Raw genomic sequence first — 14,126 nt, 5'->3', positions numbered from 1 at the left:
AATTGGCCACTTTTTTCAGAATGGCTATTTTTGTTAAAATTTTTCAAAAATCGACTATTTTTGACATTTTTTCCTTAATTTCTTTCTGTATCATCAGCTCTTTAATCATTCATTCTTTATTTTAATTGTTTTAAAAATCTCCTTTGTTGTTTGTTTTAATGGCAGCCTCAGACCCTTTTAGTCTTGAAAACCTGCTTTGTACTGAAACTGATAGTCTGTATTTTGATGACCTTGAGGCCATTGATGATCTTAACCATCTTATAGATTCTAATAATCTGGTGGACAATGGATCAGAGCCGTTAATTGGTCTTATTCCAATGCAGAGTGATCAAGTTGTGTGTTCTTTGTTTGACAAAGAAAAAGATTTTCTCCCAGCTAGTGATTATTTAGAAAGATTGGCTAATGAGGAACTTGAATTTGTGATATTAGAAGAAGTTGTTGATTGGATGTATAAGGTTGTCTTTGTGTCTTTCTTGAGTTTTGTTGTTTTTTTAAATTGAGTAAAGGTCATTCTTCGATTTTTGTTAAATTTTTTGGTGTTTGGGAGAAAAAAGTGGTGGATTTTATACCGGTTAAATATCAAAGTGGTCACTCAACTGAACGCCATATATCAGTTTAATCATCAAAGTTAACGGGGTATCAGTTTATACCCCTTTAGTCACCATTGTTGTTTGATAAATGCTTTACATGAATTTATAATCTTTATTGCATTTTTTGCGTATGCCCTTGTGAATGATGCCTAATTAGAAGTGATGCCGATGTGGAATTTCTGATTCGGGTTTTTGTGTTTTTGATTAATAGGCTCATGGGCATTTTTGTTTTGGAGCGCCGACTATTTACTTAGCGATTAATTACTTGAATCGCTATCTTTCTGTTTATAAACATCTAGTAAGTCCATGAAATTAATTAAAGTCGATGCTTTTAGCGTAATTTAGTTTTTCTGTGTGTATTAACATGCTAAATTGCTAATTGTCACTTCTTTATATGCATTGCATAGGTTGAAAAATTTTGGAGTGTTCAATTGGTAGCTGTGGCCTGCTTATTGTTAGCAGCAAAATTGGAAGATATTGGAGTGCCATCTACTGTTGATTTGCAGGCAAGCGAAATTCTTCTAAAGATTATGACATGTATCGTGTGTGCATGTGATGTTTATGCTAGCTGTGGCCTGTGTGACATACTCTGCTTTAATTTAATGATCAAAGCTTGGTCCGAATCTTTGATAGTTATAAGAAGATGTCATTTTTTTTAATTCAGGTGGCAGATCCTAGCTTTATTTTTGAATATCAGTCATTAAAATCGATGGAGCTTAATGTGTTGGCCAGCTTGAAATGGAGGATGCATGCTTGTACTCCGTTTTCGTATATAGATTTCTTCATTAGAAAGCTCAAAAGTGAAGATATGATTCCATCAGAGTCTCTGATGTATGGATCATTGATCTATAAATCATGCCAGTTCATTGTGAACACAATGAAAGGTCTGTTAAAACAATCTGCGATTAATACAAATAATCAAACAAGTGTGTGCGTGAGTAAACGAGATCAAACGGAGGAAGAAAAGATATAAACAGAAGAGAGATCCTCGAGTCCAGTTGAAACTGTCTCCTTAAAGCTATTTCGCCTCTCACCGTATGTGCGAGTCGATAGCCTCCCAGGATAAAACGAGGTAGCGGCGGCGTTACGGATAACGAGCACCTTCAGCGAGCTTGAACGAGCACGAAACTATCACCGAGAGAGAGATTTGTGTTTAGAGGCAAATATGTTTTGGTGTGTCTAACCCTAACACCTTAGAGGTGTTTATATAGGTGTAGATAGACTTGTGCGCTACTCTTTTCCATAATTAAATATCATTAATTATGGAATCGGTGTAATACTTGCAAGCTACTCTATTCCATAAATAATCTGAAACAGAATCAGATCAAGACATACACCATATCAATTAATCTGAAACAAAATCAAATTAATTTATGCCATAATATTTGAGCCAAATTCTAATGGAAAATAATAATTTCCATTATTAAGAGAATATCATCATATCTCACACATCTTTTAGTCATAATGCTCAAAAATATGACTTACCAATATGGGACTTATACCCATATTTTCCAACAATCCCCCACATGGGTGAGATTGGTGATCTTAGTAGCACACACTAGACAGACAGACAGACACGGAGTTTGACTTGGTGATAGTTTCTTCGATCAGATATAGCATACGATAGGTAGAGAATGCTCCTTGAACCTTCGCTCGAGTAAGCATACCGACTTTACTGGTAGACAGTAAACGTGCTTGTCCTTGAACTGTTCGACCGTTTATGTAAACGATGATATACTTATCACTATATCGTTTCTGACTCATTCAGCTCTCATGAGTATGTCCATTTTGGCCATGGAACATCGTCCTGGTTCTGCAGAAGTTTCTAAAGAATTGTGCCTCGCAATTCTCCTTTGAAGCGGCCCCACTTCTCTCCCACATAGGTGATCTTTATCTTATAGAGTAACCCGCGTTTACTCAACTGAATTCCATGCGTTCACTCCTGAGCTCCATGTATTCATCAAAGATCATTAAAAGCTCAAAGCTTAACCTCGTACCTTACGGGTCTCACTGTTTCCTCATCATAGGAACAGGCCAGGGGTTACCCCCACAGTGATTTGGTCATCATGATTTAGTTGTCCCATTGAACCAAGTTCTTGGGATCTCCAGTCAGCAATGGTTGGGTGTCCACCATGATGCCGTTAAGCAATAGGCTTAAGGCCCATCCCTCTCGATGATTTCTCAACCACTTCTTTTGATAACCCTTTGGTTAGTGGATCCGCGATATTATCTTTTGACGGTATATAGTCAATAGTGATAATTCCGGTTGAGATCAATTGTCTAATGGAACTGTGTCGTCGTCGTATATGACGAGACTTTCCATTATACATCGTGCTCTGCGCTCTGCCAATAGCGGATTGACTATCACAATGAATCCCTATCGCAGTTACAGGCTTTGGCCATCTTGGAATATCCTCCAGAAACTGACGTAGATATTCAGCCTCTTCGGCGCATTTATCTAGTGCCACAAACTCAGCTTCCATCGTGGAATGAGTTATCACCGTTTGTTTTGAGGATTTCCATGATATTGCCGCTCCAGCTAATGTAAACACATAGCCGCTCGTAGACTTAAGTGCTTTCTTGCTAGATATCCAATTTGCGTCAGTATATCCTTCTAATACTGCTGGGTATCTGCCATAGTGCAGTCCATAGTCTCGAGTTCCCCTCAAGTACCTTAGTACCCTTATAATCGCTTTCCAGTGATCAGCTCCCGGATTACTCGTAAACCTACTCAACTTGCTAATTGAGTATGCAATGTCTGGTCTTGTACAACTCATGAGGTACATCAGACTACCAATTATCCTCGAGTATTCCAATTGGGAAACAGCTACACCTTTGTTCTTGGATAGGTGCAAAGTCATATCCACAGGTGTCCTAGCTTTCTCAAAGTCATCCTTAAGAAACTTCTCAAGGAACTTGTCAACATAATGTGGTTGACTTAATGCGAGACCCTCTGATGTTCTAGAAATTTGAATTCCCAGAATTACATTTGCTAGTCCCATATCTTTCATGTCGAACCTTGATTTCAACATGTCCTTTGTAGATTTGATAACTTTATCATTGCTTCCAGCAATAAGTACATCATCTACATATAGTGTCATCATGACATAGCCATTGTCATTCTCCTTGACATAGTTGTTCTCGTTATCCTTGTAATAGGCACAGCTATCACATTCATTGATTTTGAAACCATTGGCCAGCACGACCTCATCAAATTTTTCATGCCATTTCATAGGCGCTTGTTTTAAACCATACAATGATTTCACCAATCTACACACTTTCCTTTCTTGTCCTGGGACAACAAACCCTTCAGGTTGTTCCATATAGATTTCTTCATCTATGTCTCCATTTAGGAAAGCTGTTTTCACATCCATTTGATGTACAGTTAGATTACGCATTGCAGCAATAGCAAACATCATCCTTATGGACGTTATTCTCGTTACAGGAGAATATGTATCAAAGTAATCAAGGCCTTTTTGTTGCTTGTATCCTTTAATTACAAGTCTGGCCTTATACTTATCAATAGTGCCATCAGTTTTCAACTTCTTCTTGAAAACCCACTTGCTACTTAATGGTTTGCAACCAGTTGGCAAGTCCACTAATTCCCAAGTATGATTTTGCATAATTGAATCAACTTCATTCTTGATGGCCTCTTTCCACATAGGCCCATCAGGTGAGGTAACCGCCTCCTTATAAGTTTTTGGGTCACCTTCTTCGAGCAAATAGGTCATAAAATCAGACCCATAGGATTTCTCCGTTCGTTGTCTTTTGCTCCTTCTCACTACCCCCACATTTTCGTCTTCACTTTCGTCACTCCCATTATCGTCATCTACAGACTCATGAGATCGTTTAGACGTCGTAGGTTGTTGGTTTCCTGGATTACAGGGAAACATCGTCTCAAAAAATGAGGCATTCCTTGATTCCATAATGGTATTCTTTTGAATATCAGGAATCTTGGATTCATGAACAAGAAACCGATATGCAGTGCTGTGTGGAGGATATCCAATGAAGACACAATCCACAGTCTTAGGACCTATCTTCACCTTCTTCGGTGTAGGGATCAGTACCTTTGCAAGGCACCCCCACACTTTCAGGTGTTGATAACTTGGTTTCTTTTTCTTCCACATTTCATAAGGACTTACATCCTTATTCTTGCGCATCGTAATATTTAAAATATTATTTGCGCTTAAGATGGCTTCTCCCCACATCGATTGTGGGAGCCCAGAGCTTAACAACATCGCATTCATCATCTCTTTCAGAGTGCGATTCTTCCTTTCAGCCACACCATTTGACTGAGGGGAGTATGGTGCAGTGACCTCATGGATTATACCATGTTGTGAACAGAATTCCCCAAACGGTTCAACATATTCACCTCCACGATCACTTCGTATCGTTTTAATTTTCTCAGTTTGTTGTGTCTCAACTTCTTCCTTATAGATTTTAAATTTATCTATAGCTTCGTCTTTGCTTTTCAACAAATATACATAGCAGTATTTTGTACAATCATCAATGAATGTAATAAAATACTTGTTTCCTCCTCTTGTTGGAGCGAATTTTAAATCACATATGTCGCTATGTATTAGGTCTAGCACTTTGGTGTTCCTTTCCATACGTTTAAATGATGATCTCGTTAATTTTGCCTCAACACAAGTCTCACACTTATGTTTTGAATCGATAGTAAGTTTAGGTATGTATTCTTTTGCACTTAAACGTCGTAAAGTGTCATAATTTACATGTCCTAATCTAGCATGCCATAAATTAGGAGACTCAAGCAAGTAAGCAGAAGAATTCTTCATTTCATTATCGTCCTTAACGGACATTACATTGAGCTTAAAAAGCCCATCAGTTAAATAACCCTTGCCTACAAACATACCACTCTTAGACAAAATAACTTTATCTGACTCTATTACAATGCGAAAGCCATGCTTATTCAACAGAGAACCAGACACAAGGTTCTTGCGAATATCAGGCACATAAAGTACATTCTTCAAAGTCAGATTCTTCCCAGAGGTCATCTTCAGGATCACCGTGCCTTCACCCTCAATGGTAGAAGTTGCTGAATTCCCCATGTAGAGCTTCTCACCAGCATCGGAAGCTTTGAGGCTAGAGAAAACCGCCTTGTCTGAGCAAACATGCCTAGTAGCACCAGTATCAATCCACCATTCACGTGGATTAGAACCGACCAGGTTCACTTCAGAGACCGTAGCACAGAGGTCTATGTCACCCATCTCCTTGGAGATATTCTCTACCATGTTTGCTTCTTTCTTCGTGTTGGGCTTCTTGGGCTTCTTGCAGTCAGAAGACCTATGACCAACTTTATCACAGTTGTAGCACTTCCCTTGAAATTTCGACTTCGAAATCCCTCCCTTGGGTGCCAGCTTTGCCCCTTTACCAGAATTAGCCTTCTTGGGCTTGGAGCTTTGAGCATGCTCCACCATGTTTGCCTTCTCAGTGGCAACATTAACTTTCTTCTCGGACCCTCTGTTGTCTTCTTCAATACGAAGTCTAACAATAAGATCCTCCATAGACATCTCCTTTCTCTTGTGCTTAAGGTAGTTCTTGAAATCTTTCCATCCAGGTGGAAGCTTTTCAATAACAGCAGCAACTTGGAAAGACTCACTTATGACCATTCCCTCAGCATGAATGTCATGAATGATCACCTGCAGTTCCTGCACCTGACTGACCACAGTCTTAGAGTCTGCCATCTTATAATCAAGAAAGCGGCCAACAATCCACTTCTTTGCCCCAGCGTCCTCGATTTTATACTTATGGTCAAGTGACTCCCATAAGACCTTAGCTGTTGGCTTCGCGCTGTATACGTTATACAACGAGTCAGACAAACAATTTAACACATAGTTCCGACAGATGTAGTCGGAGTGCTTCCAAGCATCAGCAGCATACACAGTCTGCATGTTACTCTCAGCAGTGAGCAACGGTGGTTCTTCCTTAAGGAAGCGATCCATATGCAACGTGGTCAGATAAAAGTGCATCTTTTGTTGCCAACGTTTGAAGTTCGTTCCGTTGAACTTCTCAGGTTTTTCAGCATGTGCAGCAGGCACAGTTGGCATAACAGGTGCAGCAGGCACCACGGGTGGAACAGATGGTACGTGCGTCTGTACTACAGGTGTATGCACACCAGTAGGCACCGCAGGTATGATCGGAGGAGTGAATCCTGCCGATATCTGTCCAAGAGGAACACTAAACTGTCCAATGACAGTGTGTCCCACAGGCACATGTTCCGAAGGCACATGTCCAACAGGCGTTTGACCCCCATCAGACCGTACGATCCGTGCGTTAGGGTTAATCGGCTGCTGGTGAACCCCATCAGATCCAGTGATCTGTGCGTTGGGATCAGCCGTCATGTTCATCGAATCGTTCACAGTTTGGTTCTCCATCGATCTGTTACTCAACAAAACAAGCAGATACAGATGTATCAGTCACAGATGTATATAAAAAAAATAGCTTTAAGATTGTTAAAACAATCTGCGATTAATACAAATAATCAAACAAGTGTGTGCGTGAGTAAACGAGATCAAACGGAGGAAGAAAAGATATAAACAGAAGAGAGATCCTCGAGTCCAGTTGAAACTGTCTCCTTAAAGCTATTTCGCCTCTCACCGTATGTGCGAGTCGATAGCCTCCCAGGATAAAACGAGGTAGCGGCGGCGTTACGGATAACGAGCACCTTCAGCGAGCTTGAACGAGCATGAAACTATCACCGAGAGAGAGATTTGTGTTTAGAGGCAAATATGTTTTGGTGTGTCTAACCCTAACGCCTTAGAGGTGTTTATATAGGTGTAGATAGACTTGTGCGCTACTCTTTTCCATAATTAAATATCATTAATTATGGAATCGGTGTAATACTTGCAAGCTACTCTATTCCATAAATAATCTGAAACAGAATCAGATCAAGACATACACCATATCAATTAATCTGAAACAAAATCAAATTAATTTATGCCATAATATTTGAGCCAAATTCTAATGGAAAATAATAATTTCCATTATTAAGAGAATATCATCATATCTCACACATCTTTTAGTCATAATGCTCAAAAATATGACTTACCAATATGGGACTTATACCCATATTTTCCAACAAGGTCTCACAGTTAAAATATTAAAATAAAGTTTCTTAACTGATTTTGGTACTATGATGTTCCAAGTGTTTGATACAGATTTTGGTGGAATAAAATGCAGGTGTTGATTTCCTAGAATTTAGGCCCTCGGAAATCTCAGCTGCTGTTGCAATCTGTGTTACGAGAGAAACACAGGAATCAGAGATTGACAAGGCAATATCTGGTGTCATGCATTTTGAGAAGGTAAACAATTGCGGTGTCCACTGTAATAAAAGACAGGACAAACCTTCTTGTATTTTTCTTAAACATATGATTTGTTGGACTTTGCAGGATAGGCTGCTGAAGTGTGTTCAAATGATTGAAGATTTGACAGAGATAGCAGCCAGTACTGATCTACCTGATGGTACTGTATCAGTAGCAGCTCGAGCAGGGTCCGGGAGTCCTGTTGGGGTGTTGGATGCAGCATTCTTGAGCTATAGAATTTACGGGAGAACAGTTGTTTCAGATCCTAGTTCATCAAACGCTGCTAATCAAGATCCGAAAAGGAGAAGGCTTGATTGATCATTTCAAGAGATCAAGTCATTTAATATGGACCTCTGATGCATTACTCAAGTCCCAACAGCTTCGATTGAATCGTGGTTTTGGTGTGGCTGGCTTCATGCAAGTGCCCGCATAGAAATATATAAACACAGATGACAGAATAGGAGTTACATGTTAGGATATGAATAGGATTGTTAGTTATTCTTTTTATTTCTTAGTTGTGATTCAGACAATTGTTTTAATGTTTTACCGAAGCATTTTGCTATAAACTGTGTGGTCTTTTGAATATTACTTCTATTTCTTAGTTAAAGGTTTTTTTGCATAAATTAACATATATATATATATATATTATATATACATATATATGTGTGTGTCTATATATATATATATGAAAGTCTTGAATTTAATTTTTTTGTGTAAATATAAGAATATATATATGTATATATATTATATATACATATATGTGTGTGTCTATATATATATATATATATGAAAGTCCTGAATTTAATTTTTTTGTGTAAATATAAGAATATAACACTTAAATTATGACATGATTAAATATAAATATTTATTCAGTTAGAGGTATAAATGGTTGTGATCCACATAATCATATTTAATATATAAGTTTCTCTAGTTGATTTGTTTTTAATATTTAATTCACAAATATTTATAGTAGACTACAATGTGATAAATATGGTATATGCCAGTCAACTGTGATTAAAGGTGGGTGTGAAGTGGGAGAGGAGGGATGTCGTAATTGGGGTGCGAAGCGAATGGGCGCTGTGCTATTTTTCGGGGGCGGGCGAAGAGAGACGAAGTATTCTTTAATCATGTTTGATCAATTAATATAAATAAATAAATTTTATTTTAATAGTAAGATTTTGTACGATTTTCGCATATCTTTTTATCTATATATTTTTTTTGTCATTAAGATTAACGACGAACAATAATATTTTGTAAAAATAAATTTTTTTATAATTTAAATGTACTACCACTTTTTTTATAAATAACATAATTTTGTACTCAAGTTTCTCATGTATTAATATTGTTTATTTTTTTATAATAATAATATTAATAATAATAATTATTATTATTACTATAATAAAAATAATTATTATTATTATTAGAATTTTTAATATATATGTTTTATAGACCTGCTATTCAAATTAAATATTTTTTATTTTTTAATAAAATTTAAAATTATTACTATTACTATTAATAATTATTTTTACTTTATATTTAAAATTCACTTATTTATATTATAATTTGATAATTAATAATTTATGTATTCTCGTCTTTAGAATTTAACTTACGTTAAAAATAAGTACAATTTTATTTTTTGTAGACAAAAAAAAATTGAATCATTAACTAAAAGAAAAATTTCATTTGAATATTAGGTTTTTAATTTTCGAAGCAAATAAAAAGGATAAGACATGACTGCCACATGCCAAATAGAAAAACAAACTCACGGTAATATAATATTTTTATTGATTTGCTCTGATAATTAAGAACATGCTCTGAAAATATAACATCTCTGACTAAATTATTATATATATACACATGTACGTATCATACGTACATATGTTTGTATAGATATATGTATGTATGTATGTATATATGGATACATGCATGCGTGCATGTATTTATATAATAATTAGTTATATATATATATATATATATATATTAAGTATGCAATAACTAATCGGTATTAGTAAGTAGCTTATGTATTATATGATGTATTATGTATCTCTATAATAATTAGTTATAAATAAATATATATATTAAGTATGCAACAACTAATCGATATTCGTAAGTCAATTATGTATTATATGAATTCTTATGAAAGGGTTATCATTTAAATTTTTTATATTAATTTTTTTTAATAGAGTATGTAAATTTTATGAAGAATTTTTTTTAATGACTTGCATATTAATGATATTTTAATTGAGGTAATAAAAATTACATGAATAAATCTGTATTAAATATATATAATGAATGAGTTGCATATTAATGATATTTAATTGAGGTAATAAAAATTACATGAATGAATCAGTATTAATTATATAATAATGAATGAGCATTAATGGTTAAAACAAATCATGTATGGATATTAATTACTGGATCAATGATTAAATTTGCTCAGGGTTCTGTATTAGATATATAATAGATTAGGTGTGACCTAGACAATTGTTTTAATGTTTAATGGAAGCCTTTTACTATGAATTGTGTGGTACTAAAAGTTATGAAAAAAGTTCCATATATATATATATGAGAAAAGTTACCACATTTTTATTGGAGACTTAGGAGATTCTGCGATCAAAACACTATAAAATATATTATTTTATGAAATATATTTTATGAATATCACTAATTCATTAAAATTGTTGAAGATCATTTAATTTTAATAAGTATTATGTGTATGTTCAGCAATTTGAACAAATATTCTGCAAACTAAATATGTTTCGTAGAATAAATATTTTTGTAATGTTCTACATGTACATGTTTGATTTTCAAGATTTTGAATAAAATAACGATCTTTGTAGAACATTATTCGTAAAATAATACGTTTTACAATATTTTTATGCAATATTTTATAAAACGGATGTTTGTAATATATATGTATATAAATATATTTATTTAAAATATATAAAAGAAAATATTGGAATCCGAATATGAATATCATTAATATTTTCATATAATATTTAAATTCGTTTCCTAAACAATTTTTTATATTTATTATTAGACTTTAATTATATTTTTTGAATAAATAGCAGATAATAATAATTTCAAATGTTTTGAAATTAAATTATATGATAAATTACCTGTGCACTCCTTTTCCGAAAAATTAACTTCAACGTATATTTCAAGGTATAAATTTTTCATCTTAAAATTTAAATTTATATTAATAATCCTCAAATAGAAAAAAAATAACCCATATTAATATAATTTTTTCATAACAAAAATATTATAAAAAATTAAAAATTAAATACCATGAATTTTTTATTTTAATTCCTATTTATATATTTAGTATCATATATGTTCAATTTTGTATTGAGATATTACTATATATTGATATTTATATTCTTTTTTTTAATATATATGAATATTAATCAAAAATCAAAATAAAAATCATATACATATATTGAACATTTCAAATTTAGTGAATTTCTTTCGAAAGTTATCAGATTGAGTATTTTTGAAAATCGGACATGCATGAGCCAGCTTTCTTTAAACATGAGTTTCGGGTGAACGGGGCGAAACTGAATTTATCTATACTTTTTATATATATTATAACTAGTTTATATTACATACTTTGATATATGTTAGTGGCTTAGGTATCGGAAAAGAATGAATATTCTAAATTATAAAAGATAGTATTTTGAACACCATAAATAATATCTTGAACAATAAAAAGAAATACTTTAAATATCGAAATAAAAGATATCCTTTTGTTTTATATTTAACAATTTCCAAGCAAAACTCGGTACAAACATATCTAGCTTATAAGAAATTATTAACTTTCACACTCTAACAACTGTTATTATCATATTGGTCACAGGTTCGAATCACACGAGAGAAGAATTTATGATTATGTCTCCTGTGCCAAAACATGTCGCTTAAATGCAGTTTACCTTGGTTCACGTATTTTGTAGGCTATTGCGTGAGCATGTAGGGTTTAACCAGTGCGCTCCCGAAGGGTAGCGGCTGCGGGTTATCTACGATAAAAAAAAAGAATAAATTTAATATAGAAAAAATCGGATTTTGTCTGGATTTTTGAAAAGCCTATAATTTAATCTGGGCGAGAGGATTTTATTCGGACTTTTTAAAATTTGGATTTTTCTAATTCCGAAATTTTAATCCGAATTTTTCGGATTCGGAATGGCCGAATTTTCAAATAAAATGACTCGTTTAGCACTTGCGGGGCCGAGTTTTTTTCCGGATCGGCCTTTTCTCTGGATCTGATCGGATCGAACTTTGGGTTTTAGACTTTATAATACGGTGAGTTTATTTTATAAATAATTGTCCTGATTGGTATGGATAAAAACCTTTTATAGTTAAAATTTTTAAAATTAAATACAAAATTAAATAATTTTACGTAAAAATATATGAACCGTCTTCCATTTGTCTTCATTATATCCTATTTGTAATTGGAGTAAGGGGGATTTTGTTGGTACGGTTGTATGGTTTAGTTGTCAGAGAGGTGAGTTGCACGTGCTAAAGTATATCGGTATTATGTAGACTATATTTATTTCATTTGTCCTATTATTCTACTCTAATATCTAATCATCTAAATAACAAACATAGTAGGTATATAATTAAGAATTTGAATTATAATTATATATTCTTAAATGATATAAAATAATATCAAAAGTATTATATTATGTATAACACAAGACACGATTATCCTAATAAAAATAAGTATAAGTAAAACAAACCATTTATAATCGGGTTAAAGTAGTATCCTTTTTATAAAAATATTGAAATGGATAAGTTTGAATTAAAATATTTTTGAATAGACAATTTTCATTTTTATCATATAAAATAAGAAAAACATTTAGATTATATTTAGGTATAAATATCACATGCATTTTGTTTCATTTTGTAAAAATGAAAAATTACGGATTTTATTTTAAAAAATTTAGACCACATTAATACTATTAATCATAAAAATGAGGAATAAATATAATAATAAAAAATCTATTACAATTCAAAATTGAAATACAAATTTAATAAAATACATTCTAGATTATATTTCTATCAATTATTCTATTATTCTAATAAAAATATTTAACAATATGTGTAACAAAGACAAAAGGTAATTCACTAAGAAATAGAACTATAATTATATATTTTTAAATGATATAAAATAATGTTAAAAGTGTTATATAAATAATAAAAAAACAATTATCTTAATAAAATTAAATATAAGTAACAATCAACGAATCATTTGTTAACCGGGTTGAAGTGATATCATTTTCTTTAAAAAATTTAGAATGGATAATTTTGATTTAAAATATTTTTGAATAGATAATTTTATTTTTATCATATAAAATGAGGAACACATTTAGATTGTATTTAGTTATAAATATTACATATGTTTTGTTTTATTTTGTAAAATAGGAAAATTAGTGATTGTCTTTTTAAAAAAATAGAGTACAGGAATCATATAAAACTTAAAATTTAGATAATAAATTATTACAATTTAAAATTAAAATATAAAATCTAATGAAATACATTTAAAAGTACCATGACATTTAACTGTAAAGTACTATTTTTTTTTCAAAATCATTACTGGAATACAAAATATTGTAAAATATTGTTACAAGTACGATGCAAATCTCAAACAACTTTTGAATCTTTGATCAAACTTCAGAAAAGAAAATATATAAATAAAGAAAAATAATTACATAAGTATATTATGTGATATGATTAAAATATTCTTTTTACAAATTTATAATGTGAAAAAAAATAAGATAACGAATAAATAAAATAAATTATAAGACATATTTATATTTAGGTTATCAAGGTAAAATATAAAAATACAATAATAATCAAATATATAAGTACAAAAAGTACAATTTCTTGAAAAATAGATTATTTACGAAAAACATAAAATTTATTTAGGGAATAATATTATTACATTAAAATTAAGTTAAATAAAAAAAATCTTCTAATAAAAATTATATGAAAAATAATAATAATCTTGTACATCGCACGGGTACAAAGTTAGTATTATTTAAAGTGTAAAAACCAACTTGTGCTGCTGACTCGACCGGTCGACGGCGATTGAGTGACGTCATCGCCGTACTTGCGCTTGTGGGTAGATGAATCGAATTGTGCCTCGTCAGCCATGGTTTTTTTATTGGGCGTGAGATGTGTAAAACCCTACGTGTCCTAAATAAAAAATGATAAATAA

The 14,126-nt window shown here is 32.4% G+C and overlaps 1 protein-coding gene across 1 annotated transcript; it reads left to right on the top strand.

The window, feature by feature from the left end:
• The first annotated feature begins 158 nt into the window (after nucleotides 1-158).
• Nucleotides 159-8,230, top strand: LOC141719966 (cyclin-D2-1-like). The gene is made up of 5 exons (XM_074522324.1): nucleotides 159-455; nucleotides 998-1,096; nucleotides 1,255-1,474; nucleotides 7,791-7,912; nucleotides 8,000-8,230. The coding sequence occupies exons 1-5, from the start codon at nucleotides 159-161 to the stop codon at nucleotides 8,228-8,230; spliced, it is 969 nt and encodes a 322-aa protein (XP_074378425.1).
• Nucleotides 8,231-14,126: the final 5,896 nt, after the last annotated feature.

This window comes from Apium graveolens, chromosome 4, assembly GCF_009905375.1.
Source record: "Apium graveolens cultivar Ventura chromosome 4, ASM990537v1, whole genome shotgun sequence".
Taxonomy (NCBI): domain Eukaryota; kingdom Viridiplantae; phylum Streptophyta; class Magnoliopsida; order Apiales; family Apiaceae; genus Apium; species Apium graveolens.
Note: the sequence above shows the minus strand (reverse complement) of the source record. Positions and strands in the feature narration are given on the sequence as shown.

Excerpts from the sequence above, each read along its gene's own strand:
- LOC141719966 (XM_074522324.1), top strand. The coding sequence starts at position 159 with ATGGCAGCCTCAGACCCTTTTAGTCTTGAAAACCTGCTTTGTACTGAA. Across the intron at positions 1,097-1,254 it reads CATCTACTGTTGATTTGCAG|GTGGCAGATCCTAGCTTTAT; the intron begins GCAAGCGAAATT and ends TTTTTAATTCAG. Across the intron at positions 1,475-7,790 it reads CATTGTGAACACAATGAAAG|GTGTTGATTTCCTAGAATTT; the intron begins GTCTGTTAAAAC and ends AATAAAATGCAG.